Source organism: Belonocnema kinseyi, chromosome 2 (assembly GCF_010883055.1).
Source record: "Belonocnema kinseyi isolate 2016_QV_RU_SX_M_011 chromosome 2, B_treatae_v1, whole genome shotgun sequence".
In the NCBI taxonomy this organism is placed as follows: domain Eukaryota; kingdom Metazoa; phylum Arthropoda; class Insecta; order Hymenoptera; family Cynipidae; genus Belonocnema; species Belonocnema kinseyi.
In genome coordinates this window covers 73,025,408-73,052,553 of record NC_046658.1, presented here as the reverse complement: position 1 = coordinate 73,052,553, position 27,146 = coordinate 73,025,408, and the positions used below count along the sequence as shown (strand labels likewise).

The 27,146-nt window shown below is 33.3% G+C and overlaps 2 protein-coding genes and 1 long non-coding RNA gene across 3 annotated transcripts in view; 1 reads left to right on the top strand and 2 right to left on the bottom strand.

Moving 5' to 3' along the window:
- Window positions 1-35: 35 nt before the first annotated feature.
- LOC117168482 (calsyntenin-1) lies at window positions 36-13,547 on the bottom strand. The gene is made up of 4 exons (XM_033354174.1): window positions 13,321-13,547; window positions 7,773-8,052; window positions 6,369-7,180; window positions 36-6,300 (listed from the first exon to the last, which is right to left on the bottom strand). The coding sequence occupies exons 1-4, from the start codon at window positions 13,424-13,426 to the stop codon at window positions 4,652-4,654; spliced, it is 2,847 nt and encodes a 948-aa protein (XP_033210065.1). The 5' UTR covers window positions 13,427-13,547; the 3' UTR covers window positions 36-4,651.
- LOC117168486 lies at window positions 10,163-26,196 on the top strand. Its single transcript, XR_004466494.1, has 3 exons — window positions 10,163-10,260; window positions 25,437-25,668; window positions 25,771-26,196. It is a non-coding gene; the product is annotated as an uncharacterized LOC117168486 (long non-coding RNA).
- Window positions 19,789-27,146, bottom strand: part of LOC117168483 (band 4.1-like protein 4B) — a 12,411-nt gene continuing 5,053 nt past the window's right edge. The window contains exons 4-6 of the mRNA XM_033354175.1: window positions 25,472-25,911; window positions 22,208-22,666; window positions 19,789-21,971 (exon numbers count right to left, since the gene is read on the bottom strand). Coding sequence (XP_033210066.1) covers window positions 21,840-21,971; window positions 22,208-22,666; window positions 25,472-25,911 — 1,031 coding nt within the window. The 3' untranslated portion in view covers window positions 19,789-21,839. The remainder of the gene's footprint in view (window positions 21,972-22,207; window positions 22,667-25,471; window positions 25,912-27,146) is intronic.

Genomic DNA, 27,146 nt, shown 5'->3' with positions numbered 1-27,146 from the left:
AAGATGAAAGTTGGTAAATAATGATCAACGCATAATTTCGAATGTACACCTTTATTAAACAAATACACTTGACGTCTTAATATTATTTATAATATGTATGTCGTTCGGGTAGTTACTTCATTTTTCCTAGCATGTGCAGTGTGTATATGCGCATTGCGCATGCATGTGTCACGTAGTACTATTGCTCCTATTGCTAATGCACTGTTGTCGAACAATCTTGGGTTTTTTCTTTCATTACAAAGGTAATTTGACATTTCTGTGCGCCACGGACGACGCCACTGAGAATAATCTCAGGGTGTCGCGTTAGGTAAATTAGGTTTTACAAACTCTGCCTGCTTAGTTCGATACGATGTTACAGTAATATATACTCAAAACGTGTTAGCAATACAGCGGTACATCTTTCTTTACCCATGATAATTAATTCCTTAAATATTGTATTCTTTTATCTTTATATTTAATTCTTATTAGTTAACACACAATCCATTGGTATGTAATAATGGGAGGGAATTTTAGTCAGCTCATAATAATATTTCAGTACAGCCTAGCTAGCCCATAATCGGTAATAGGTGATTAGGTTATGTTGTAACGTTAATATATATATACATGTCAATGTATATATACTTTTTTATATATAATATCAGTATTCATGCGTTTATCATCATACTTAAGTGTCACTTGCGGTGTGCATTCGTGTCTACTTCTGCAATCGCGCGTGTCAGTTGTGTATGCGTATGCGTGTGTGTGTATGTAATTTTCTCTTTTTCAGTTCTGAGACAAGCATTAATAACCCATTGCATTTCGAAGCGTGCAACGAGCTCTCCTTCTTCCACGATACTGGGAACCTTTACATCAATCTTGCAAAATCGAGATTTTCCTAATTATACACACAATTTCAAACAAGTAGTACCTTAAGTTCGCTAACACCATCTTAACAGTGATTCACGTACACACACAATTAATTATTCTCAGTGAAAAGGTCTCTCCTTAGAGATAGTTAATTTTTACTCGAATTTGATATGACTTGGAGTATTTTCCACGAAAACACATTACACGCTCGAAAAAACGATGCTTACAAATCGACACATTACAATAAAATTGTCGGATCCAGAGTCTCTCAGAAAAAAACGTGGCTCTCCTTAAACATAAACACTAAAAATAGATGTCAAATCAGTCTTGAAACAAATTAATCCCTGCTGTCAATTTAAAAAACACGTTTTAAATACTATTATACAAGTTTCGTTAACTTTTAGAATTTCGCTTGGAAGATTCTTCTGAGAAACTCTAATATTCATTCTATTTTCTTCCCAGTTTCGCCCGCGCTGATTTATTAAGTACGTCGTTGACTACAGACACTCGAGGTGATTATTCATAATCCGAACCATGAATTAAAAGTGAGTTTAGTCTGCAAAACTTTCAAAGAGTTCAGCCGATCAATCGATTCTTATAAAAGCGTCACTTGTTCTCAAATAAAGCTGTGCCTCCCTTTAGATTTATGTCATACGCCAATTTAGTACGTCATTTTAGTACCTCCTTTTACGTAGTATAGAATTATTGCTCAGAACTTTTGTAAAAAAAAACTTGAAATTCTCTCAACTACCTGAAAATTACAGACACAATCACCAAATATCTTAAAACTGAATCGATATGAAACCGAGGATAAGAGCGACTATTGAGAAAAAGTAGAAAATTTAGGCTTTGTGAGTATAAACACGTTTCTGGACTGAATTTCTTCGACGATTGTACCACCTCTATAAATACATATAAACTTATTCTTACATCTAGTCGACGCAGCACGCTATGGAGCTAGAGTGATTTCAATTGCAAAACTTTATTAAAAAATTATTTTTGATAACAAACTTTAAAAAATTAATTCTGTCCCTCATTGTTGTTTGAGAACCATTCCTAAAGATAGAATTAGCGATATTTTCGGCAGATTTAAAGAAAAAAAAAACTCAAAAGATAGTTCCTCTAATCATGACTTTTGGAGACATGGGGACGAAAAATAATGAAAAAGCAAACAAGAAAATGCAATTATGGCAAGTTGTCTCCTCAACGCTATAGACTGCTATTTCGAGCTCTGGTGTAAAACCTTCAGATCTGACGAATCTCTTATAAAAATGATATGATATGCACATTGGAAAAATAAATTATCATATACTTTTTATGAATATAGATTATTCATACACAAATTTTTAGTTCTACACATTTGATCGTTACGATTCTAAATACGCATTACATTCGACTTTTTAGGACTGGGCAGTATTGATGATTCACTGATAGTTGAAATTAAATTAGCACCGAAATTGAGTTTGATACTTTTTCAAAAGTAAGATTGCAAAAGAAATTTTTAACTTGAATTTAGACCTTATTTATTATTGCGCTTCAAAATACTGCCTATCGCTAAAGTACAGTCCGTATTGATTTCAAAGTGATTAATAGAGTGGATCACAAAAACCCCTTTTCATTCTTTTTCAGTATTAAAACTGTATATTTAAACATTTCTTTTTAGAATATTAAAATGTTTCAGCATCTGCAAACGAAAAGTATGTAAAAATAGCAACAAAGTACAGATTGTCAATATTACTTTACCAATCGCAAAAATTGTACAAAAGAATAAAACAGAATTTTCTCAATTCACCCTAATGATTAAACGTCAGTGACTTTCCAATAAAGTCAGTGGAGTTAATCTAAAGCGAGATTTTTATCTATATATACTTTCTGTATATATTTATATAAAATTAAAACTTCAAATTCAGTTTCGCAAATAATGTGCGAATGTTTGTAGAAGCGCGAAGCTTGAGTAGTTTGGACCTAACAAAACAATTGCACACTTCCAATAACGGAACATTCAGCAATATATAGAATGGGCAGCGTATTATATCAGTAATGGAAAACGATGGCTACATTCAAATTAATAACACGTAAAAATCACTCTATAAATCACTAATTAACATAATTTATTGCATCTCAATTTCACCAAAACGGTATTGCAATCAGTTTTGAATTCAGCTTAAGTCTCCGGTTTTGTAAAATGTCAGTGGGCATTTGATAAAATCAGAGACCGATAGGCTTTCGTTAAACCGAGATCTATTCTGACATAATACACACCATCCAATTTGTAAAAACATAGTCTCTTTAAAAATTGCCTTACGCCCCCGAGGCGTACAAAATTGTGTTCACAAATACAGCGTTCATCTTGCGAGGGTAAATCCGTGAGATCAATTGGTACAGGTCTCTCGATAATTAAAATAGTGCGGCTGCTCGTGATGCTCCTTGCATCGCATATTAAATAGATTGCTATCGGGGCTGTCTCCCTATTCTTATCGACAATAACATTAAATTCTAACAGCAGTTGACATACAACTAGCTCTCAGTAGTAGCAATAGTATATCTTTTCTTCTTTTTCTGCATATTAGGAGCGTTTAAAAAATAATGGCAATACTTGGGAGTATAAAAAGTTCCCTTCCCAACTACTGTAATCGTAATTATAATTAAAAACATCTTTTTAATTGTAATTATATAATAATATTAATAATAATAATAATAATAATCAATACCGATCAAGAATATAAATTAAGTATTGTAAATATATAGGTGACATCCCGTCGAGTACGAGAGTCGTTCGCGCTTGTATATATGTATGTATACTGCCAGTTGCACTACCGCTGCGCTGGAACAATGTACGGCAGGTAGAAAGAGTTAACTATTAGATAAAGCGTCCTGCACTCTTAAAAATTCTTCACCGGCCTTTAAGCAGAGTACTAACCGCTTATCTTTCTACAAATGCAAATCTACGGGGACGGATACAATATGACACTTTCACCTACCGCTAAGAACACAATTTCTCAAACACTTTACAGATTAATCGTGAAAGATGTCTGGTTACAGAAATGCCTCGACAATGTACGACTCGACCGAATGAATTTGAAAATGCGCTCTGGATTTCCTGCAAAATTTCTCTATTTTCTTTTTTATCCACTCATATGAAACGTTATTATTTTTTGTGTCGGGAACTGTTGAGGAGATTCGGACAGTTGCAATTCATGCAATAAATCCACATCATAGGATTTCAAAAGCAGGAAAAAGTTACCTCCAGAATCCTTTCAAAAAGTCTGCAAGTTTTTTTTTTCTTGAAAGTTGTGTATTATACAAATGCAATTCAGGTTGCCGATTCTTCAAAACAAGTTTCAAGTCTTCTTTCCCCGCTTTGCTTTTCTAGCCAGGTTGTTTTAAAAATAGTCCTCTTCTTAGGTAGGTGTTTAAAATTCAAAGAGGTTCAATCTTTTAAAAGTTTGCGCTAGTCCATAAAAGGGAAAAGTAAAATTTAGTAGCTCGTTTAGTTTGAAGTAGAAGTAATTTAAACTCAAGAGGTAACTATTCTTGCATTGATGCAGCAGATATTTTTCATCTTGAGGCACTCAACCAGTAGAAGCATAACGGAAGAAGAATACATTATCGGTTGTCTCCTGAATCTAATGCAAAATTGTAAAACAACAGAAGGCATTTTTGAACGTACACCATCTCACCTCACTCATGTCGAAGGAGAATTAAGAGTGTCATCGTGTGAGACCACAAACTAAAAAAACTCGCTACAACAATGTCAGTACTCTGATTAATTCCGTACTGATAAGGGATCGTAGGTCCTGCGTCATTAGACGACGCGGTGATCCCACTCAAGGTCATGAGGCGCATTACGTCCTCGATGTCGTCCGGCATTGAGCTCACAGTCATTCTCGCAGTCGGAAGTGTCGAGGTCGTCGTCCCGGAAGGAACCTTCCTCCGAATCCGAACTAGCCGAATCATCAATGTCTTCCTCTCTATGATCTTGCTGACCACCACCCTCATTCAACTTGTCCATTGGATTGACTGTAATCGCAAGGCCTGAATCGTCCCAGGCCATTTCGGTCTCGGCTGTGAGTTCATCACCAGCAGTACGTCTGCGCTTGGAGGCGCCTCTGACCCTCGCGGCGCCTACAACGCCCATCAGCAGCAAAAATCCAATGCAAGCTGCAGCAACGATAGTCACAGCATGACTTCCACCTGAACCAACCACCCTGCCCTCGTGCAAGAGAGATGTCGAATACTCATCAGAAATGTCAGCATGATGCCGCGAGAGCTGTACGTGACCTGGTGCAGGCTCGACAATTCTGGCAATTGGAGGTTCACTGGGAGTCGACTGGGGCACGAGAGTGGTCTTCTCCTTGGGATGGATAACAGCGAGGGTTTGGATATACTCGTTGCTGGCGAATCTGCCGCTCAATTCCGAGCAAGTGAGTTTGAAAACTCGATCGAGGTAGTAGGCGGGTTTGCGATTCGTGTACATGATGAGGCGGATCAGCTGTTGATAATTCCTGGGAGAATCGGCTCCCGAGAGGACGACTCCGTCACGATCGACACGAGCTGCGATGGAGTGGAACCTACGAAGAGCATCGCCTGGCAAGCCGAGACTTTCGTGATCGGGATTGAGACTTGGGTAGACGCTAACTGCACAGGCGTCTAATCTAGCAGCGGAACCGGCGGTGACCTTGGCGTCGGGGAAGACGCGAACACCCAGACGGAAGTCGGCGTACTCTCGAGCGACGTATCCCGTTCCGTTAACGGTGATACCAGGGCGAGGAGGTGGAAGGACGGTTACATAGGATTGAATGGTAGGAATAGCCAGGGGTCGAGTTTCGCTGCCCTCGCATTTGATCACAGTATCAAGACGGAAGTTACGACGACCTGGAGTAGGGAAACGACGCGTGTTGGAGTATCCAATACGACGAAGGAGAGTTTCGACGTTAGTACGATTGTCGCCGTCTATTCTAACCTCAGTCATGTCAGAGTTGGTGAGGAGTTGAGTTCCGGGTTGGAGGAGGTCCATGGGAGGTACGTGGATGCCTTCTTGGCAGTGGCGAAGGCAAGAAAGCACCTCGGGCTTCTCGTTTCTACCAACAAGAACAGAGAGACCGGCTAGGTAACCGCGGAAATTGTGCTTTGTTTTGTTATCAGACCCTTGCCAACAAGCGCCAACTACCAAAGTTGTATTAATTCCTTTAGCTGGATGCAGAGGCCAGTCGTCGATGATTTCCGGGTTCTTCTCGTCCGTGTGCCACTCTTCTCCGTCGACAAAGAGAGTGACTTTCGGGAAGTCGACTTGGATCGCAAAGTGATGCCACTTGTCGTCACATACCTGAGCAATCTTCCAACGCCACTCAGCAGGACGGAAGATGTTCGGATCGCCTTCGGAAAAGTCCCGACGCAGCAGGAGAATCAGGCGGCAGTTACGGATGAAGAGAGCGTAGTGGTGTCGATTCATTTCTATTAAAAGGAATTATCGTTAATATATTTTCACTATATGGCTACTATCTACTTGAATCAATACTTACTGTGGTCATCAGCAGCACAAAGAATGTGTTCCTTCACATGAGGATCCTGTCTAGGCCTAGGTCGGTGTTTTACCCAAACTCCAATCGTAAATTTCTGAGCCAGCGAGTGCTCCAACACATCATTGGGTACAATAGCAGCAGAGTTGGCACCATCAAATTCGAAAATCTCGTCCGCTTCTCTTCCCTCGTCTCTCGACAAGGTAGATGTCCACGGAGTGGTGGGTCCAGGAGTTGGCAGAAGGTCAACACTGTCTCGAGAAGCTCCGCAGAGTTTTCGCTGGCTGCGAACTCCGTAAGTGTCACGGTCGCAACCTTTTCCGATATGATCAGTAGCGAGACTCAGGGTGGTTCGGAGGCTACGAAGAGTGCAGGGAGCGTCGCAAAGTTCCAATCTTGCTGATGGGAGAAGAGGCTGAGATCCAACGCCAGCTGCATAGTCAACTCTTTCAGGCACGCCACGCCATCCTGGAGAGCAGACCCTGTTTACTTTGACAGTCACCATTGCAGGTGCCGATTGCTTCATTCCACAATCATAAGCTACTACGCTCAGGATGTAGTTGTGAGATCGCTCATAGTCCAGAGGTTCGGTGTTCCTTATCGCACCCTCGTTGTCGATGGTGAAGGGTTGATCGTCAGTCAAGATTTCGTACTTACAAACATCTCCGTATTTTGGCGTACAATCTCTGTCCGAAGCCTCGACGCGAACCACTTCTTCATACAGCCGACCCTCATCAACCGTACTGACATACGCTGGTTGCAGAAATTGGGGCGCGTACTCGTTCACATCAACGACTGTTATGTGCACAGTCGCACTGAAATTAAAGACAAGCTAATTACATTTTTAAAATTTAAATTGTATTTCATTTCACCGAGATATACTTATTGAACGAGTTTCTCTTTTTCATATGTATCAAATTAAATCAGCGAACTTTTAAATTATGTAGATAGTTTTGCTGTAATTTATGTTCATAAAAGTTTTTGTTCAAATAATAACTGAACAGCAGTTGGATAAATTTAATTTTGAACACAAAAGTAGCAACAGAGGCTTTGCTGATTGTTTGCTTTGCACGAGTTTTTCGAGTTCTATTCATAAAACTAGAATTGAATCTAATATTGAGCAACCTTTTGTTAAAAATGAAGCACATTGATCAGCATTTTTGTGTGCGCCATACGTATTAGGATTAAGAGATCGATATTTTCATTATCTACGCTATTCAACTTTTGACCTCGATCTGCTGCTTTAATTTTAAAAAACTTCCCTCCATGCGACTAAGCTGAACCGAGCTGACATTTAATGCGTCAAATTAAATCTTATTTTTTAAATGCAAAGTTCGCATTAATACGCTTTCCACATTCTACTTTTTCTCATATTTGGAATAATTTACTTGAAATAATCGTGCGTACTTTTCCGATTGCGCTCCATTGCAAGCGACAGCAGCAATATCAAACTTGTAGTTCCGTCTCTTCTCACAATTCAAGACTCGAAGAGCCCTGAGTTCTGCCATGCCCTCTTCCTTCAGTAGGATTTCAAAGGGTGCCTCGCCGTGATGCTTGTTGGCGATGTGAAACGAGCATATTTTGACTCCCAAAGCCCGAATCTGTGGCGTAACTTCAACCAGAGACTCATTCTCTTTTACCAAACCGTGATATCCACTTTCAAGGCTCTCCAAATCCAAGCGAGGAGCTAAACAAAAACATAAAAGTTTTTTTTCAATTATAGATGATAAAAGAAATGCCGTTTGAGTATATCATGTCGAGAATGTAGGACTTAATCAATATTTGCAAACGACACCAAGTTATGTATCGGTGCTGATTTTTACGATAATCCTCTCACGTGATACAATATACGTATGACTCAATTTATGACTGAAGATGACTTATTTCCTTCGATAAGAAAATAATCCTTGTTTTTCTACGCACGTTTCTGACTCAAATTTACTGAGATTTTTTCCATCTTTTTATTTGTATTGTCCTGGAAAGAAATCAAAATTAAGCCTAATGAAATATTGGGGAATTGGTCACTCATATACCTGTGAATTGCGTGCCCTAAATACGAGTGGAGTGCATACAATTTATATATGAGTCGCGAAGAGAGAAAGTGGTTGAGGCACTTTTCACGCCAAATTAAAAATAAACTTGGCAGACTTTGGATCCTACTCAAGAACCACTTAACACCTTCTATCATTTGCAAATCAAAACTATAAGTTCATATTTTTTAATAAAGTAAGGAAGTTTTGCATAAAGTAGTTTTAATGAGATATTTACAATGCAATAAGGAACTGGAGGACGTGCAATGGGTTTGTGGAGTAAAAATCCAATTAAGACGACTTTCGAGAGAACTACGAATATAAAGAAGCCATTTAAATCAAATGAATATTCAACTATATGGAAGCTTGACAAATATTTCACTTTTTTCCCATTTTTTTCTCGTTTTCAAAGTATGCAAAACTGGACATTTTTAACTTCTCTCTAGCCTTTTTCGGCCATTTAAGTTTTATAAAGTAGGGTTTCAACCCTTCAAGTAATAACTCATCAAAGCATTTTCTGGGCTTCCAAGTCCTCCAATTACCTTTAGTCATTTATCAAGTTGTATTGAAAAAATTAACTACTTTGGTAAACTAATTTATATTCATGTTATCGATTAATTCATTACCTACTATTTAATTATCTATCGAAATATACGGACATTCTAATTTAATCTTTAAAATCGTTTAAGAGCACTTAAATATATCGATTTACCTACGTTTTTCAACCAGTAATTTAAAAAATCGACTACGGAATAGAATTGAAGACGTTTGTCAAAAAGGGACCTGACCACTAAAATATCAATTTTGAGAGAAAAAAAAACAAAAAATGGAGAAACATAACTAACAATTAATAATTATATAGGTACTTTAAAAACTCTTATAGAATATCGTTTTTAACTCAGTTTAAAAGTTGATTTTTGTTAAAAATTTAAAAAACATTCCTTATAGAGCAAAAGCATAATAATTCCGCCTTTATTTCTGTATATTAAGTTCCCCAAATCCTTTTTCGTTTCACGAGTTTTTATTTTAGAACTGTGCAGCAAAATTGTATTGACACATGCAATTTTTAACCTTATTTTAATCTCTTTCATTATTGAAATTTAACGGCCTGTTTTGTTACCCGTCATATTTACTTTACTTTTTAATTGCATAAAATTATTGCCCTTCATAATCTTCATACTTTATAATCAATTTTAAGATTATTTAGAAATTATTAATATACTTCTTATTATGGCTTTAGTTACACATTCAAAGTTTTTTTTTAGTTGGTTAATCATAGATTTCTATGTTGATTGGATTACAAAATATGCTGTCCCATGAGTCTGATAATAAATTGTATAACTTTCTTATGAATAGGTTCAATCTAGTCTAGGATGCTAGCGACTAAATACAACCCTAAAATCTAATGTTATGGTCAAACCCCGTTTTTTTTTGTACATGCATATAATAATTTATAACTCCGCCATTTTATATACAATTTCCATTTTTTTCGCTGAAAGTAGAAAAAACTGACATTTTTAACCATAGATTGGTTAATTTGATCACGGTGAAAAGTCACTAAGTGACAATCGAAAATACAGTCGAACTTGGATTTGAGCACGATTTTTTTCCGACCTTCGCTTCAAATCCATGCTCTCAAAACGTAAACATCAGGGTCGTATGAACACTAATAGTGAAATGACGCAATGTGTCGCAACATGACGCAGTTATCTAGTTGCGCCGTTAGGGTGCTGCGCTTTATTAGTATGATACTGGTTTGTTACGCATGAGCAAACACGGCACTTCATTCCCGATTTTTTAACAGTAACAAAATTTTAATTAGATTTTTTAAAATCCAATAATTTTTGGCTGTTAAGATGTTGGAAGTAAGTTAAATCCCGCATATAATGAGCTTTTCTTGTTAGAATTGGTTTAATATTTCACTGAATTATCGAACACTATTTGTAGTGTTGTTTATACGATTTTGTATGTTTCATTATTTTGGTATATGAAAAATTTTGCATGCCACTTTTCTTTGTTTCACTAGACCTATAATTTTTTAAACGAGACTTAGCCATAGGTGTGATTTACCGTGGTTCTACTGGGAGTCAGTGTCATTATTGAATCAAAGTTGCTTCTAGTTAATTAAATATATCAAGAATTTGTATGACTTTTTCGACAATCCTACAAAAAAATGCATTCAATTTGATGATTCTTAATTAATTAATGTCGCTCTTTTTGATAAAATGAGTTTTTATAGACCCTAAGCCTTACTGTACGTATACTAAATTTAGCAACTAGAAGCTCTTCATTTTAATTGGACATACGATATAAGTAATCAGATAAGAACTTGAAAGAAAGTGAACGACATTCATCCGCCAACTGACATTTATCCAGATAAGTTTATCTGCTTATTTGATTTTTATTATCAGGTATATCAAATAAAATTTTAATTTCTTCAAAACGATTACACGCCCTCAGAACCTAATCAATTTTCCTAGGATTAAGGTAAAGTACGCTTTGCATTATTTCTTATTTGCAATCAGATAACATAATTCTTTAAAAAAATTAATACTAAAACTTATTCCAACATTAGAAAAACTATGTTGACATATTTGGAAACAACGGAGTATCGAGCGATTCTAAGAAATAAATCTCAAGGTCTTGTCCAGGTTTTCCAAGTCAAGAAATCAAGTTTTTCCAAATCACCTTTTTTTACATCAAATAATGAAATAACTGTTTGTTATACATGTAAATAATGAGCAATTTCTTTTTTTTAATGGTCAATAGTTTCTACATAAAGCAGAACTATTAACAAACAAATTCGTAATTTTTTGCGAACATACGTCGCCTTTGGGAAATCTTTTGAAGCATTTAAAATATTTGTGAGATCTTGAAATTGCTATGGCATTTTTGTAAATCTTTTAAAATTTTTTGTAATATCTTTGTGAAATCTTTTACAAATGTTGTAAAATCTTTATTAATCTTTGTTTGTGGAATCATTGAAATCTTCTGAGATTTTTTGAAACCTTATGATCGCTTAAAATCTTTGAAATCTGTTGTACTGTACCTTTTTTGAAATCTTTGAAACCTTCCATTCTTTTTAAATCTTTATGAAATTTTATGAAATCTCAAATATTTGTGAAATCTGTTGTATTAATTTGAAATCATTTAAATATTTACAATCTTTGTGAAATATTCGAAGTCTGTGATATCTTTGAAATCTGGTGAACGAGCCTATTTCAAATCTTTAAAAACCTAATGAAATATTTGGGAAATTTGTATGAAATCTTTTTAATCCAGCGTACATGTCTTTTTGAATCATTGAAATATTTGTGAAGTCTTTTGTATTCATAGAAATCATTGAATTATTTTTTATCTGTGTGACATATTTCGAAAACCTTCTAGAAAATTTTGAAATCGTTTCAAATCTTTGAAACTCGGTGTACTGTACCCTTTTTAAAGTCTTTGAAATCCTTTAAATCTTTCGAAAGTTTTAAAATCTTATTCAGAATATTACAGTCTTTTAATTGCAATCTGTAAAATGATTTGCACAGTGTACAAATAGTGCCCTGAAATCTATATATTTATTCTGTAATGAGCAAAAGATAAATTATATCTTCATAAGTTTCTGTCACAATAGACTAAAGGTTTCAAATTACTATTCGCATTACAATAAAATAACTCTCTTAAAAGTAAGCAAATATAACTCAAATTCAAGCATCTTATGAAAAACTCAATATTTCCATGTTTTCAAGGTTTAAAAATAAGTAGGGTAAATGTTCCGATGATTCGAAATTCTCTTACAAGATCATTATATAAAAACATACAAACTTTAGCAAATTAAAAAAATGGATTAATAAATAGATTACGATCTCTTTTCACATGACTCGACTTTTGTACAATTTGGTTAAGATAAAATAAATATTCGCCCGACCACTAATACGTTTCCGGAGAGGTCATTGACAATGATATGCCAATATACATGTTTTACGACAAGTATTTTTGCGTTTAATTATATGTATAACATGATATTGGAATTATAAATTCAACAAATTTCCCTTCAAATTTGATAGAATTTTACAAATAATATATGAGGATTTTGTTTAAAAATTCAAACGTTTTATTTGCTACGCAATAACAATTATCTTACATACAACTATCGATTTGGCCATTTTCTCAAAATGCTAGACTGTTTACTTTTAATTTTTTATGTTACTCCAAAATAACAATGGTTTATTTTTCGGCTCCAAATTGCAATGTGTGTTACGTCGCAATTCAAATATCAATAACCCACTTTTGCAATTCCCAAAAAGTGAACATTCATTTCGGTACGCTCATTATTCCAAACGTTTAAAATATATAAGTTTTGCAACTGTGAATGTATAACTAAAATAAGGCTTATCTGTATTAAGATTCACTTTAAATTATTAACTTGTAAATACTTACTTCCTGTTTTCTCAAAAATAACAACTGAAAACTCAGTCTCAGTATCTAATAAAAAATGAATCACCTTTTGTAATCCAGACATTTAATCTCATAAGCTTTTCTCAAGCTTGTCTAATTTACATATAATTGTTACAAAGTATTACCCTGCTTCGAAATCTATATTCCGATAATTCCCACATTTCCGAATTTCTCGAATTCATCCAAAAAATACTTTTAAAAATCATGCTTCTCTGCCTAAACATTTGTTAGAAAAATGCATTTTTTGTCGGTGTGAACAGAATGTCCACCAAACGAAGGTAAAATCGCCATAACAGTTCGGGCACTGCAGGTGCTCATGGACTTGAGCCGATTGGTCCACTGAGAAACATTCCCCTTTTTGATAAATAGAAAATCGATGCTAAGATCAAAGGGGAAGTTTCGTCGGGAAAAATATGGGAACAGCGTGAAATTAAGGACGGACAGGTGAAATGGGGGCATGAAAATAAATGAAATCACACCTCGATCATTGATGGACGTCGGTGTCGGTTCATGGAGAGTCGCGTGCGAACGTTGAAAAGTCAGACACAGCAAAATCGAAATCACTGTTCCCGTTAACCACGACATTTTTGCTTCACGAACGAGCGAACAAAACTTTACAGTTTTTCGCCAATCACTTGACGTCTAACAACTCGCGAAATAATTATGCTTTACAGTGCATCGCAGAAACTCTGAGATACACTCTATGATTTCGTTTGCGACACTGAGAGAATATCGATTCGGCAAAAAAGTAATGTTGATTCCGTGCTACGTGTGGCGCTGGTTTCGCTTGAGCGCTAAAATCAAATTAGATCTTAAGGTAAACAATCGCGCCTCATCAAAACCAAGTTTATCCTCTGGAAAGGGCAGATCTTAATTTCCACCCTAGAACTTATGATTTAGGAATGCCTCTTGACTATTTAAACCGAATATGAAAAAATCGTTAAGCCCTCTTTTGGGATAATACGAGATTTGTTGTTCTTTGATCAACTAATGTGTTTTTTTTTCGAAAGGAACAAGTAATAAGTAAAGTTTTCTTTGATAAAACCCTTTAATTTTGCGTCCAAAAATGTTCCTATATGATTAATATTTATTGACTTTCCGCTCCGTTTTAGATTTTGAAAAATGTGTCAAAAACATCAGATTTTTGTAAATTCTACGTTTCTGGTACATTTTACAGAAAATTTCTATTGGTTCTCGCTTTTCGCGCTCAATAATGTATTTACCTCGCTCTTCGCGCTCGATCTTTCTGCATAGATTTTTTCTAACGAAAGGTCAAAGTATCGACAACAGTAATTTGGTTATTGTCAATTCTCTTTTATATGTGTGTGTGTGTGTGTCTGTGTGTGTGTATTATAATCTTCTAGGGCATTTAGAAATCAAACTTTTTCTTTTCTTGCCATTTTTTTATATCGTTCGTGAATTGGCTTAAAATGTTAATTTTCATGCATTTTTTGGAATTTCGTATATGCTATAACTCTAATAATTTTTTATTTTATGAAAAAAGTCATAAGATAAATTTTTCGACTTATTAAATACTATGAATAACTGTACAGAGAATTCTTGAATTTTGAAAAAATGGTCTCAAAAATATTCAAAAGGCGCTCACTTTTTGAATTTTTATCCAAAATGGCTGGCTAACGCACTTGAATTTTTTACACAGAATTTTTTAATCATGAAAAAATGTGTACTCAAAAATTCCCAAAATGGGCTCACTTTTAGTATTTTTATCCAAAACGTCTCACTAACGAACTTGACATTTAGCTTAGGTTACTAAAATAGTGTAACAAAAGGCAATCTAATAGATTTATTTATTTTTTTAATTTATCGTGCGTACAGACATAAATGCAGAAATAACGACAGACAGATGGACATACAGATAGACACATTCTTAAAAACCTGTTTTTCGGATTCAGAGGATCTCAAAATGTGGACCTTTTCACAAAAATTACGGGGGTCAAATTTTATAAAAATCTAATACCTTCTCTGATGAGAATGTAAAAATGATTTGTCATGAATAATTTTTTGATAGTTCTATTTTTAGTTTTAATTATAAAAAAATAGCATCCAAAACATGAAAAGTTAAATTTTTTCAAACCCCACACACGAGACGAAAAGGAAATTAAAAGACAAAAGTTGCGATAAGAATGTGCCCACGCAGCGGGCACATTTTTTTACTATTAATGACGTTTTTCAGGGTTAAAGCCAAAAGTACGCATCCTAGCGAAAAGTGGTTGATAACAAATTTGTAGATCTTTTTTAAATGCACAATTTTTGTGTATTCATCTGTTACCGTACTTTGCACAGTTTGGTCGAAAAATTTAATTTTTGGATTTTTCATTACTTTGTATGCTGTCAAAATTGGAATTTTTTATTTTTCAAGTAAATTTAAAAAGTTGTTACGGTAACCTTGTAGGGCATTTTAAAAACAATATTTTGCTTCTCTTGACTTTTTTTCATATAATGCGTTATTTGGCATCAAATGTTCATTTTCGTGTGTTTCTTGGAATTTTGTAAATGCTATAACTCTGATAATTTTAGATTTTTTGAAAAAAGTCATTACGATTAATTGTTCGACTTTTTGAATGCTATGAATAGCCGCACAGAGAATTTTTGAATTTTGAAAAAAGTGGTCTCAAAAATATTCAAAATGTGCCCACTTTTTGAATTTTCATCCGAAATGACACTAAACGAGTGTACCAAAAGGCAATCTGATAGATTAATTTTTTCAGAAGGTATCGTGTTCACAGACATACAGACAGATACATTCGTAAAAACCTGTTTTTCGGATTCAGGGGGTCTCAAAACGTGGACATTTGACAAAAACTGGGGGTGGGGTCAAATTTTACACAAATCTAATACCTTCTCTGGTGAGAATGTCAAAAAAGAATATTCTAGGATACATACTTCTGAATTTATGACGTGCTAAAGAGATTTTTCAGTAAAAAAAGGGTTAAATATTTTTCTTTTTGAATAATATCTTAGTCCCCTATATACATATTGTACATGAAGGTTTTGTATTAAACCGAATTAAAGCAGATTACAGAAAATAAATGATCATCTCTTATATAGCAAGCTAGTTTTTATGGAACTTTATTACAGACCAGTATATCATATCGGTACTTTACACTATTTTCTTCACGTTTGTGCAAATATTTTTGCAGAATAAAATCGGCGGAAGTCAGGTTTAAAATTATCATTTAGAGAAAATGTATATAAATACTGTATTTTTGTTACTTTAAATATTTCTAATGTATTAGATAGTAATTTCCACGAAAATTTTAGTATCCATTTTCTTAGGCGTTGAAAGGAAGACACTAAAATAACTTTTGAAACATTTAATAAACTTAAAATATTCAAAATTGAAAATTTTGTTTTTTTTTAACTTCCATAACTTTGGTAATTTGAATGATAATAGGGTCTCTTTTTTAAACTATTTACAATAAGACGCAGTTTAAACAAATATTTTCTAAAACTAAAATTTTAAAAACTTTTTGGTTTTTTCACAAATTTTTATAACTCTTTTATAAATAGCTTACAATGTCCCTTAAAGGCCCTGTGAATATAAAAATAGCATCTCTTAGTATTGGAGATGTACCCTAGAGTCTGAACTCCGAACTTCGTGTATGCGAGTATAATATATTCGTCTATTGTTTACATTGTTTTTCACAGATCGTATGCATGGCTTCGGTATACGTTTTTAATTATTTCTCGAAAACTAAGGTAGATCCTCTCTATATTTACAGGGCTTTTAGAGTACATTGTCAGCTATCTGTAAAAAAATTAAAGAAAATCAAAAATAGATTTTTTAGGAAATTCAAAAAAGTTTTTGAATTTTTTGAAACTATATCTTAATATGAATAATTAAAGAAGCGTACCTTAATACCATCAAAATCGGCAAAGTAATACAAATTTAAAAAAGGGACCAAAATTTTCAATTTTAAATACCTCCTGAATTTTAATTTTAATTATTTTTTTCAACACCTAACGGATACCAGAACTTTCATCAAAAATTACAAACAATATATGAAATTCTTCAGATAATTTGGCATGTAATTGCTCACCAATACAATAAATGGGATTTGGCATGACATTTGTGAATGAGAAGTTCATTGGGTTGTTGCACTGAAACAAAAGTTACCATAAAATTCGATTCTTTTATGTGTAAAAAGAAATCCACGAAAAGCAGCCTACTATGACCCTGTTGAAAAATCTTATATAGAATCCTACATAGGAACCTTGCAAGAACCTTTTCATGATCATATGCGGTTCCTATGTGGGTTCTGACGTATGACTCCTTCAAGGAAAAGTGACAAGGATCTTATGCAGGTTCCTGCATAATTTTCTGGTCATCGTCAAATGGCTGAGGTAGGGAGCTTACCCAGGTGCTTTAGAGGTTCTTATACGGGAACCTATACAGGAATAATTTTCATGTATATATAAAATGACACATGATATGATAAAGGTTCCTGCACAGAAACATGTGCAGGGAAAAATTTGATTTGTGCGAATTAATTTATATTTATTTATAAATTTGCACAAACTTTGGGGATTCAAACTTTAGATCTGCTGACTCTACAGTTTCTAAACATAAACCAAGAGTGCATAAACATGCTCAGCCGCCGAGGCTAAACAATATAGGTATCATAAAATCTCTAGCCACTCATCTGACCAACTTGAACCACAGATTCGCGTCACATGCAAATCGCGCGCGTGGGTGACCTGGGTAAGATCCTGTGTTCCATTTCACGATGACCAAAAAACTGTTCAGAGCCTGCATACGATCCTTGGCACTTTTCCTTGAAGGAGGCATACGTCAAAACCCACATAGGAACCTCATAGGATCATGTACAGGTTCTTGCATAGTTCCTATGTAGGATTCTATATAGGAATTTTCAACAAAGAGACTATAAGTTCTCTTCTGTAAGAGCTAGAATCAATTTGTTTCAGTTTTAAATATAATTTAATCTACTTTAATTCGCTCGGTTCTAGATTTTTTTATTATTCAGAAATTCGTGAACTTTTTTTGCTTTTCACAAATTGTATGTAAAATGGACCCGAAACATATACTTTAAAAAAACGTACGTTTGACACAGTTTTCAAAATCGAAACGGGAGTGGAAAGTCAATCAATATTAATCACGTAGACACTTTTTTTAGACGCAGAATTAAAAGGTTTTTATCAGAGAACAAGACTTATTATTTGTTCTTTTCGACAAAATCACGTAAATTGATCAAAGAACAACAAATATCGAGAGCCTGCTCTTTGAAGTGAAATTTGCCTCTTACGCGATGTGCAATATATTAACAGTGCCCATTTGTTTTGTGATAAAAACACACCCTAGCTAAAAACTTTATACTCTGTTTTCAAAATTTGTATTAATTCAATATCGAAGAGATTAATGAAGTAAGTTTTTGTTGTCCAGTTTCATTCAAGGCTTAACAAATATGTAATTACATACACAAATTTATTGAGATCATCCAATCCACTTTTAATAAGATTTTTAGCAGGTAAACTAAATTTTTAAAAAATGTAGGTTCGAAAAACTGTTTTTTTAACATGCACTATTGTTATTTTAATTCTCTTAAAGAACACGTTTCTTATTAAAACTACTACTCTTGGAGACAAACCTTTTTTATATTTCGCAATCGTTTAAGAAACTAAGAAAAAATATTTAAATCAGAATTTGAATAAAAATTTCCTAGGGAAACCTGGAAATGTCGTGAGCAAAAAGATGGAAAAATGAAACCAGGAAATAGATTTCAAAGAATCGTTGGATCAAGTCCAATTGATTATATTTTTAACTTGCTGTGAAATATATTGTCCCTTTTCAATTCGGGAAACACAGATACTTTAAACTTTTTTCTTTCTTTGAACGACTATAAATAAGTTTTGTTGGATTAATTTCCCCTAATTAATTACAAACTTGAAAATAACTAACGAATTTTTAAAAAATAATTCCACCCTTTTTCGATTTAATTTAATTTCCATTTATTTTCCAAAATTTGGAGTAACAAAGCGCGAAAAGTCGTGTTTTAGTTGAAATACTGTTTTAAAATGCTGCAGCTTAAGAAAAAAAATAGATTTGGTTGAAATGTTTTACAAATTAGAATATACAGCATTTCAGTAAAACGATATAATTATTTTTTTATTAAAAAGCAAACTTACACGTACGTGTATATATATTGTATACATATATTTAAGTTTTTTCTTCAGGACGGAATACATATTTTGGGGATAAATTAACACAATACAATACACGCCTTAGCAAATACTTCACTTTAAAAAGAAAGATCTTCGAAGAATGCTGATGATGTATTTAAGTACAGAACTAAGTACATTAGAAAATAAAATGTTCTATTATGTACTGGTATAGATAAGTTTTCGTCTCTATTATATGTATACTAGGGTGAGTAGAAAAAAAGTTAATTTTGTGAGATCAATGTCTAATAGCAAAAAATTATTAGTTTTTGGTGAGCTAAATATACTCGGTAACATTTTTTTAAATCGATTAATATCTTTTACCTTCTCAAGCGTGCTGAAAATGAAAAAAATTGGATTTATGAGAAAAATATGGGAAAAAAGGAATTCTTAGTCACCCATTTTTTTTATATACGTAGAACTCTATGCCTAAAGAATTTATGAAAGTACATATTTGACATTATAAATGTATTAATAATTGATCAATAATTGAAAAAATGATCTATTTTTAATTTTTTACGTGGAAGTAAATATTTGTTATAAAATAGGTACTTCCATACGTTCTTCAGGGATATAGTTCAGAATATATTTGAAAAATGGTGACTTTAAGGATTTCTTGCCATTAGAAATCGACTGCTAGACAGTTTTTTCGGCCCACTCTAATATATACTCCTTTACAGTAACTTATTATAAATATCTGATATGTAATTGAAATAAATGCAGAAAAATCAAATGCTGCATTGATTAAAAGACAGACAAAAAGCGAATGAACCCATCCATTTTATAATGTTGAGCTCGCTCACATATAAAAGCGTAAACAAAGCTGGAAATTGCATATAAAATTGACAACGTAGCTTTTTATCTGTTCATATTATCTACATTAAAATCGACTATTACGACTTCATAAATCTCTTAAATTTTGAAATAGTTTTACATAATTAAGGCGAATTATAAGGCATATTCTGAAATTCTTACGACAATCGTAGATTGTTGAAAGTTTAAATAGACTTTTATGTGAATTTAATCGATTAAGTTTTATATAGAGCTCAAAATAATTAATATGCTAATTAAATATTGCAATATATGATTATATAAATTAACACACCAAGCATTAAGGCATTTTCGGCGAATAAAAATCACTCAGGTAAATAATTTCTTGTTCTAACTGTATGTTTTAAATATACATGATTCGTGTTCGCCTCGCATAACTGAATAGAACTAGGCAACCAATATAATATTCTTAGCACACTTTACCTTGTACTTCATTGTTTAACATATATTAGGCTTTGGAATTATATATGTATATGCCGTTCAATGTGCATTCTTCTAGCAAAATTTTGGTCTTTGTAACATTCGGAATGCTAACAATATAAAGAGGCATTACGTACTATAGTTGCGAGTGTATCATTATCTAAGTATCTTTAATATTATGGCAGAGTATTAATATGCCGTTCCGCAAGGAAAGGGCCCACTTTCACGTTTGCATTTTTTTCAATCAATGCTCTATCTCGTAATATTATACACTCAAATCCCGATATAAGTACGGTTTCGGGCACGGCTTGCAGTGGCCTTGATCCTGAATCGGGGGAATCCAAACGTAAACAAACTGTAAAGGGCCCATCATTTCTACGAATATAATAAACCGGGGGTTCTTATATCGAGAGTTGAGGTTTTTTCTCGAAACGCGGGTTTTCCAAGTTGCAGTTTTAAAAGTTCCCAGGCGACTCGTCTTTGAATCCAGAGGATTCGGCCTAAGTAAAAAATGCTTTGAACTTATTAGGCTATATGGCCCTAAATGAAACGCCATGCTCACAGATTGGGCCCTTTTCTGGCGGAACATCACAAATTAGGTTTGCAATTTATTTTTCTTCTTTAACAAAATTCTTCTTATTCGACTGTATTCAATAAGTATACTATTAGTTACCAAGCAATTGAATAATTTCAGGAGGCAGCCGTTTACGCTACAATGGAAATAAAAATAGGACGCTTGATAGCACTGAAAATCACACGTGAAGTAATCTTATCTAAAAATAAGTACCATATTTCGTAACAGTAATTTACTATCCATTCATGCTCCTAACAATAAGTGAAATAATAAATATAGTAATTTTAAGGCAGACAGCTTTCTTCGATTTTCGATAAGATTTCAGTACAAAACAATTTTAGTTCCCTGAAATCCGTGGAAATCTTTGCAGAAGACTTTAGTTGACGTTAAAGAAATAGAGTATAGAAACTCGTAAACTTTTCAAAATGACTTGGACAGTCTGTTGAATCTTGTAAATAAAAAAAGTCTTGAATAAATTGGCAAACTGTAAAGTCGATGTTTATACTTTAAAAGGCACACACATCAAGTCTTATATTGAGAAGTGCAGTAGTAGTCTTTAAAAAGTTTAAAACATGCTAATTATGTTTTCTAGCCTCGTAAGGTATGCATCATACTCTCTAATCTCGTGATCACAGTTTTATACAGCTTTTGTCTTTATTTTAAATGCAATTACCTGTATATCAAAAAGTTTTTTTTTTTAACTAGCATTGAATCTTCATCAATTGTTATCAAATAAAAAGTCGCAATCTCTCTGTTCAATGATGACTTTTGAAAAGCACATCGACGACCATCGGAATGTATTTCGTGCTTACTTTTTTTCTTTAATCTCAGTTCAAAATCTTAAATTAAGTCTTTTAAAGTACTACGTGCACATATTCTCAAGTTCCCTTTAAATGCAAAAAGAGCATCATTGTACCAAGGATATTTCTATATGCAGAAAAACTTTCTTGTGAATTTTCAAAGTGGTGGAAATGTCTACAACTGGGTCGTGATGACGGTTTTCCTCGTGATTAGCGTGAGCTGGGTTGGACTTTGGGAAGTTGTTGGCGATTGCGATGGATCCGCAACTAACCAGGGACTAATGTCTGATGCTGCTGGACTGTCATCCTGTGGAACGAAAATTGTACATTTGAAAGTTATTTCTCAGACAATAACATCGTGAGAAAAGAGCGAGCGAATTAAGACTTTACATACATTAAACCATGAAACAGTAAAGACAATTTACGTAAAATTCAAACAATTGTGTATACACATTGACTGACGACACGTATCAGTGTTTAATACAAGAGAAAAACTCTGCAATAGCACAGACGAATTGCAAGCTTTCGGCAAACTTTACTGACCTTATGCGTAACCATGGTCGTCGTTGTTTGAATTTCTTCCGTCTTAACGACCTTGGCATTACCGTTCTCTGCATCCGAATTTTCCGTTTCTGCTTTCGTCTCCGTGGGGCTATTGGGTGGATTTTGTGATTGCGAGAAACCAATCTCATTGAAAGGGTTGAGCAATCCCAAAAATGGATTTGAGTCTATGAAGGGGTTCGTATTTACTTTCACTTCTTCTACTTCTTCCTTTTTCCCCTCAATTATTTCGTCCGCACCATCGGTCACTTCCATAGTGGTATTATTCATAAAAGGATTTGTGAAAGGGTTTTGTGAGTTGACTACTTTTGGACTGAAAGGCGTAGTTTTTTGCTCTATTTTGCCCCAACTGTCGAGAGAAAAGTGAGTCACTGTAACGGAATCATCAATCGACGGACTTGGTACGGTTCCGCTCACGTTGAGAGTCAATTTGTCTCCGCCCTGTGGTATGGAAAAAAGCAGAAAGCAACGACATTATAAGCTATAAGCTAGCCACAAGCGATAAATCGAAGCAAGCTACATTAATTACGGTGAAGAAACTGACATTTAAAACAATTACATTAACTGGCAGTAAATGAGGAATTCATTTTTGCGAAAAAATACAATAATAAAATAATATTAAATAAGATGTTGCATTTTTCACTTACAGACCTCACAGTCTCTATGGGATCAAATATAGGGACCAAAGGGTACTTTTTGTCACGCTCAAAGTGTAACAAATTCAGAATAAATGCACAAGACTTGAAAACAATGCAAGTTAAATTGAAAAGAGTTTAAATTAGTTGGGAAAATATTTTAAATGAAAAAATTCCATTGATTTTCGTAAATTGGAATAAATTTAGAAAAATTTAAGGGAATTCAAAAGAATTTGATGACATACCTAAGAATTCAAGGTGAGGTTTAAATACTTCGAAATTAATTAAATAAAAACTTTTCAAATTTAAAAAGAAATCCATTAAATAAGAATTGCCAAAAAGTTGAACTTTGCAAGGTGAATTCAAATGAATTGCTAAATGATTTAAAAAATCGAAAATATGACATTTATTTCATTAAAATTTGAGTGAAATTAAAGGAATTTAAGAGAAATGAGAAGAATTCGATGTAATTCATAAAAAATCGAGCTAAATTTCAAAGGCAATCAAGTCATTTGAAAACAATTAAAAAATATGAAGAATTCAAGGTGAGTTTTCAAGGCTTCAAGATGAACTAATCAAAAACTTTTTAAAAATCCATGGAACTAAGTAAAATTGAGTGAATTTAGAAGAATTCAAAAGGATTTAATAGAATTCAGGATAAATGAATAAGAATTCAGTGCGAATTCCAAATGAATGGCAAAAATATTTGAAAACCTATTGAAATCCTTAAAACCCTACGAAATCACTGCGTTCGTGGGAATAAATTCTTTAAGATCCATTAAAATAATAAAGGCACTTAAAATCACTTAAAGTTATTAAAACCCCTGTCATTTCCTTGAAATTTTTTAAATCTCTTCAAAATGTGTTGGAATCTATTTAAGTACACTGAAATACTTCAAAGTCCTTGAAATCCCTTCAAACTATTGAAATATGTAAATAAAAAATTTCTTAAACATTTCAAATCCTTTGGTATTTTTTGAAAATCCTTGAAACTTGACAATTTAAACTAGCATAAAATATTTCAAATTCTTTAAAATTGGTTGAAATCTCTTTAAATTTTTTAAATACCTTACAAATTTTTTTAAATCTTTTATAATACACTAAAATATCATAATATACTTGAAATCCCTTCAGATTATTGAAATATGTAAATAAAAAATTTCTTCAACATTTCAAATCCTTTGCTGCCTTTTGAAAATCCTTGCAACTTTTTAAAACCTTTGAAACTTGAAAATTTAAACTGGCCTAAAATATTTCAAATCCCTTAAAATCGCTTGAAAACCCTTGAAATGTTTTGAAGCTCTTGAAAATATATTTCATATCCTTTGGTATTTTTTTAAACCCCTTGAAACTTCTTAATATCCTTGAAACTTGAAAATTTAAACTAGCCTAGAATATTTCAAACCCTTTAATATCATTTGAAATGCCTTGCAATTTTGTCAAGCTCTTGAAAATGCCACGGAATTTGAAAAACATATATCTCGAACTATAAGATAACTATATATAGATAACTATAAGGTAAGAATTTGGGGTGAATTCCAAAACCTAATTTCAAAACACTACGAAATACCTTTCTTCTGTTGAATAAATTCTTTAAAATCCACTAAAATATCAATAAATCCAGTGCAATTCTATGAAATCTGGCGATATTTTCTGAAATCCTGGGAAATTTATAAAAATAAATTGACAGCATTAAAAAAAAATTACAATCATAGAAATCCTCGAATGCCTTACAAAACCCCGTGAAATCTTTTAAAATATCGTAAAACCCTTGAGGTTTTATAAAATCGTTGCATATCTTCCGAAATTCTAGGAGATTCGTTATCCTAAAATATTTTGAACCTTTTGAAATCCCATCCAATTCTTAAAATCAATTAAAAATTCCTTGAAATCTTTAAACATTCCCTAAAACATTTGAAAACCTTTAAAATCTTACAAAACACCTCACTACTCGTCAATAAATTTTTTGAAATCCACTAAAATATTATAAAATTCCGTGAAATTTTATGATATTTCCTGAAATCCTGGAAAATATGTTCAAATACAATAAGAGTTTAGAATCATTGAAATTGAAAAACCCCGAGTAACATAATTTGGCCCATTTTATACTTTTGGTCAGCATTTAGCGATTCGGTCCCACTGTGGAACGATATAAATGTGGAAAAAATCAGATAAAATAGTACAGGATACGTAATATACTTACACATAAAGATACGTATAACAAACAATTCTTTGCAAAATCGTCTGCCTAGAGTTCAAAAAGAGATTGATCTTGGAATAGGTGGAAGCTCAGCGCATAATAATAAGTGATTCATGCAGGGGAGGGGTATTCAGGCAATTGTCGTAAATTTTACGACACCGCGCCCGATGGAAGGTTAAAGTTCCACTATGGACTGCAAATGCGATACAATAGATACCAAATCTTAAAAATAGGGTATTTTAGGGACCTTAATTGTCTATAGGGTACAATAGCGGGTATAGGCACCGGTCTGTGAGGCCTGCACTTATAATGCTGAAAGATGAATGAATTTGAATGAATGAATGAATAAAATAAAAATAGTACTACTCTTCCACAGAAAATGATGTATTCAAGATTAAATCAAAAGCTTACCACTGAAACTATGGTGGCTGCTTCGGAATGTTGAGTCTTTTCGGGGGCGGGTGCATCCTCAGCAGTTGAAATGGAAATTAGATTCGAATTTTTACCAAGTTCTAGGGATTTTGCCTTAAGTATATTGCACTTGAGCGACTCTGGAGGGATCGGCGTGCGGGGCGGCAGCACGGAAGCACCACTCACTTGGTTATTAGGTACTATCGGTGTCTGTTGGTTATTAATGTTTTCAATAGTTAAATTAGCTTTAATCGGTTCAGTCTCTTTCTGCGTAGTTGCAATCGTTGTTTGGTTTCTAGGTTCCAAAGGCTGCTGATCTTTTGCAAGCGACTTCATAAGTGAATCTACTAGTGGAGAGGAAGTTCCCTGAATACTCGAGTCAGAGGATTTCGTACTGCATCTACTCGACTGCCGTTGGATGGATTCTTCTTCTGAAACAGCTGAAACAGTACATCAATACACATCATTTATTTCAAGCAACGATTTACTGTGAAACTAAAAGAAAAATCTAGACTAGCAATTGCAAATAATGCTACGTCTACACACTGTCTTAAAATTGAAGACATTTAAATTAATTTAAAATCCTCTTTAACTTTCAATAATCAACTTTGTGTACAGAATTCCTGAAAATAAAACCGAGAATCCAACGACCAAATTTTGACAAGCACCATAAACTGCTCCTATTGTAATTGGAAAAAAGATTTTTTTTCCTTAAAAAAGAAAAACGTTTGTTGACAAACACAAAAAAGTGGAAATACAAAAGAGAAGGCAACCAACAAAATCCCCTTCCTTCTCTTCTTTATTTTTATTATTATCAAATCACAATATAAAGAAACGTTTGCATAAAATAATCACCAACGATTCGGCACTCATACATTATCACTCATTATCAAGGCAAAAAAATTTGAGCAGGTAGAAACAGCAACGAAACTAAGATAAAATCATCAAAGGTGCTTTATGAGTGCCGAAACGCCTGTGATAATTTTATGCAAATGTTTTTTTAATATTGTGATCTGATAATAATATATATAAAGAAGAGAGGGAAGGGAATTTGGTTGGTTGCCTTCTCTTTTGTATTTCCACTTTTTTCTTATTTTTGTCCAAAGAAAACCATTCTTTTCTTTTTTTTGAAAATTTCTATCCTTTTTTAAATTAAAATAACAACATTTTATGATGGTTGAACAAATTTGAACCTTGAATTTTTTATTTTATTTTCAGGAATTCTGCACATTTATTGACTGTCCTTAAGACGTAGTATTTTATTAAATATAAGAACTCAGTTATGCGCTATTTTTACAACTGTATTTTCAGTTAGCAGAACTTAGCGGTAAATCAACAACTGTAAATAATTATGCTTTCAGTAGACAAACTTTTAAACTTTAATATGGAATAAAATTGATTTTAAGAGATTCTTTGGTTTTTAAAATAATGCTATAAAAATACCAACTTCAAAAAGTTGTATTTTTGCGTTTGTAAACGAAACGCAATCAATCGTATTAATAATTATTTTATATTTAATAAATTACTATAAATATATTTCAGGGTGTCTACTCAAATCCTGGAAAAATCTTCCCTGACAATTCCAAGTTTTTTCCATGTATCTCAAGTTTTTTCCAGATATAATTTTTCGCAGCATGGAGCCATTTAAATATTTTGCATATTTTAAAACAATCAA

Excerpts from the sequence above, each read along its gene's own strand:
- LOC117168482 (XM_033354174.1), bottom strand. The coding sequence starts at position 13,426 with ATGTCGTGGTTAACGGGAACAGTGATTTCGATTTTGCTGTGTCTGACT. Across the intron at positions 8,053-13,320 it reads GACGTCCATCAATGATCGAG|CTCCTCGCTTGGATTTGGAG; the intron begins GTGTGATTTCAT and ends GTTTTTGTTTAG. Across the intron at positions 6,301-6,368 it reads TTGTGCTGCTGATGACCACA|AAATGAATCGACACCACTAC; the intron begins GTAAGTATTGAT and ends TCCTTTTAATAG.